The 2,800-nt window shown below is 62.2% G+C and overlaps 1 protein-coding gene across 1 annotated transcript in view; it reads right to left on the minus strand.

Annotated features, from left to right (window-relative positions):
- The window catches only part of CHD5 (chromodomain helicase DNA binding protein 5), a 43,729-nt gene continuing 40,929 nt past the window's right edge, over positions 1 to 2,800 (minus strand). The window contains 5 exon segments of the mRNA XM_030327453.1: positions 1 to 333; positions 1,192 to 1,245; positions 1,347 to 1,461; positions 1,584 to 1,747; positions 2,507 to 2,702. Coding sequence (XP_030183313.1) covers positions 1,238 to 1,245; positions 1,347 to 1,461; positions 1,584 to 1,747; positions 2,507 to 2,702 — 483 coding nt within the window. The 3' untranslated portion in view covers positions 1 to 333; positions 1,192 to 1,237.

A 2,800-nucleotide genomic window follows, 5' to 3' on the forward strand; every position in this document is an offset into this window, starting at 1 on the left:
TCCACGCGTCACTCAACTTTTATCAAGACAAACTTTTCAAGTCTTCAATAGGAAAGTGCAAAAGATGTACAAATAAATGAAATCTCTTCTAAGAAGTTGTCCGGCAAAGGCCGCCACGGGGCACGTCCCAGTGTTGGGTGGGTGTGACGCTGGGTGGGACACTTGCATTATGATGAGGTGGCACTTCTGGGCTCTGGCCCAGCCAGGCTGGGCCTCGTCCCCCATGTGATGGCATTACTCAGTTTCCCTTTGTGTCCCAAGGTGGCACGGCTCCTAAAAAGGCGGTAGCTTTTCTCTCCTGTGGCGGTCGGGCAGGTGGCCCGGCAGGTGTGGCTGCAAGAGGCAGATCACAGGTGACGCGGCTGAGCGCCAGGGCTAGACTGGGACACCCAGCACCCTGCCGCCACCTACCGCCGCCTGTCACAGCCAACCACACACAGCCACCACCAGAAGGCGCCGGCACCCAAGGGGCGCCTGGGTGGCTCAGCCAAACCAAGTCCGACTCTTGGTTTCAGCTCAGGTCATGATCTCAGGGTCGTGGGTTCCAGCCCCGCACCGGGCTCTGTGCTAACAGTGCAGAGCCTGCTTGGGATTCTGTCTCTCTCTCTCTCTCTCCCCCTCCACTTTCTCTCTCTCTCTCTCAAAATAGATAAATAAATTTAAATTTTAGAAAGAAAGAAAGAAAGAAAGAAAGAAAGAAAGAAAGAAAGAGAGAGAAAGAGCTCCAGAGTCAAGACCTCCCTACCACACCTGCAGTGCCGAAGAGGCCCGAGGAAGAGCGGCCCGTCTGGAAACCCCCAGCATCCCAACCCTAAAGTGGCAGTTCTCACGGGGACAGACAGGGCTTGGGGGGACCGGGGGGGAGGAGGCCTGAGTGAACTGGCCGTTTCTCAGGAATAAGCTCCCCTCTCATAGCCATTAACACTTAACCCCCTCAGTCCCTGAGCCACCCTCCTCGTACCGGGCAGGGGGCCAATGTCCTGGGGTGCCCACCACCCAGCTGGGCAATGGAGGCGGAGCCGTGGAGGCCGGGTTTGGGGCTGAGTCACTGCCGTGGACACGTGTGCACACAGCCATGCTTGTGGACACCAAGGGGCACGCCCGAGCGAATCAGGGTCCATTCTGGCCGGACCGGACCTGCCAGTCCGAGGAGGGGACAAGGGACAGTGGAGGACCCAGGTGCAGGCTTACCTCAGCTGGAAATGAGCACTGCAACAGAGGGACATCGCGGGGACAGCTAGATATCTGTCAGAGAGAGAGAAGCTTGCTTGCCTGGGGTGGCGGCGGGCAGGCCGGGCCCCGGGGAGCACCCCTGCACATGCCGCCCAGAAGCGACAGGCACCTACCGGTCACATAGGGCCCCAGGGGCATCTGGTTGTAGTTGACAATCCCTCCCGGTCCAGGGCCCCGGAAGTTGGGCCCAAAGTTGTTGTTGTACATCTGGGAGTTGCCGAAAGCGCCCTGGAGGCAAGGACTCAGGTTTAAAGGTCGCAGTCCCAACACCCCACCCCAAGCCCCAACCCCGGGGCACCCAGGACTCGCGTGACGGGGACCAGGCCCAGGGCATGTGGGCCAAACCTGACCTGCTGAGTGGTGGGGTCACCAGCTCGGTTGGTCAGGCGGCTCAGGATGCTGCGCTCTGACATCTGGAGACGGGCAGCCACGGGGGGGATGCGCGACAGCATGGAGGGCAGGCGCGTCACGTCCGCCTTCATATCACTCAGCAGCTCCTCCAGCTGGTTCAGGACTGCAGAGGAGGGGCAGGTGGAAAAGCTGCCGGGGGCCAGCACCCCCCAGGCCGGGGGCACGGCGGGCGGGCGCTCCTCACCCGGCCCTCCAGGCCCACGGAGCAGAGAGACGCCACCTGGGCCAAGAGCAGGCGTCCCCAGGGGCCCGAGGGCCGAGCCAGACACTCTGACCCAACACTGGGCTTCCCCCAGGCCCTCAGCTAGAGTCCCGGCTCCCAAGGAGGCCCCCGCCCTAGCCCACCACTCAGGAGGCGTCTCCCAGACAGAGGAGGGGCAGGCAAGCCCGGGGGCTCTGGTTTAAGCTTGGCCTTGGCTGCCCCCGGCTCTCTAACTGGCCCGGGAGCTTCCTGAAGTTCCGGAGCACAGGAGTCAAAGGTGTGAATCCCAGGAGATCTGGGGCACTGACTCCACCGCCCGTCAGTGTCTCTGACTTTAAAATGGGGTAATACACCTTACCGCTTCCCGGTATCGTGAGCATTGAAGAGATAACGTGCTTATCTCTTTAATGCGCAGACCAGGGCAATGCCCAGACCAGGGCCTGCACGGAGCCCACCCTGAGGAAAAGTCCAGAGCACGGAGGGCTTAAATTTCCCTGGACCGGATGATGGATTGTCCCATCCCGGCTGGGAGGCTACGCCCTCTGGACTGACGTTTGGTCCCCAGGCCCCCGTCCCATCGGTGCCCTCGTCGATGGTGAAGGCTCTGCACCGGCAGGAGGAAGGCTGGCAGGCCGGCCTCTGGGAAGGGGGCTCACTCACCCTTGTGCAGGACAGCATTGGCTGGCTTGTTCCCGGCAAGGGACTCCTTGGACAGGTGCTGGTGGCTCTCAGCAAGGCACTCCACCTCGGCCAGGCGGGCGTTGAGGGCCATGGCTGGGTGGTTGGGGTCCTGGGTCATGTTAAGGTACGCGGCCCTCCGGAGCTGCTCCTCGATGACCAGGGCCTGCTCCAGCAGCTGGGGGATGGGGCAAGGCGAGATCTGAGCGCTGGCCCGGCCCCTCCTCCACCAGCACCCACCCCCGCACGCCTGGGATCTGGCAGAAAGGAAGGAGG

This window comes from Lynx canadensis, chromosome C1 (assembly GCF_007474595.2).
Source record: "Lynx canadensis isolate LIC74 chromosome C1, mLynCan4.pri.v2, whole genome shotgun sequence".
Classification (NCBI taxonomy): Eukaryota; Metazoa; Chordata; class Mammalia; order Carnivora; family Felidae; genus Lynx; species Lynx canadensis.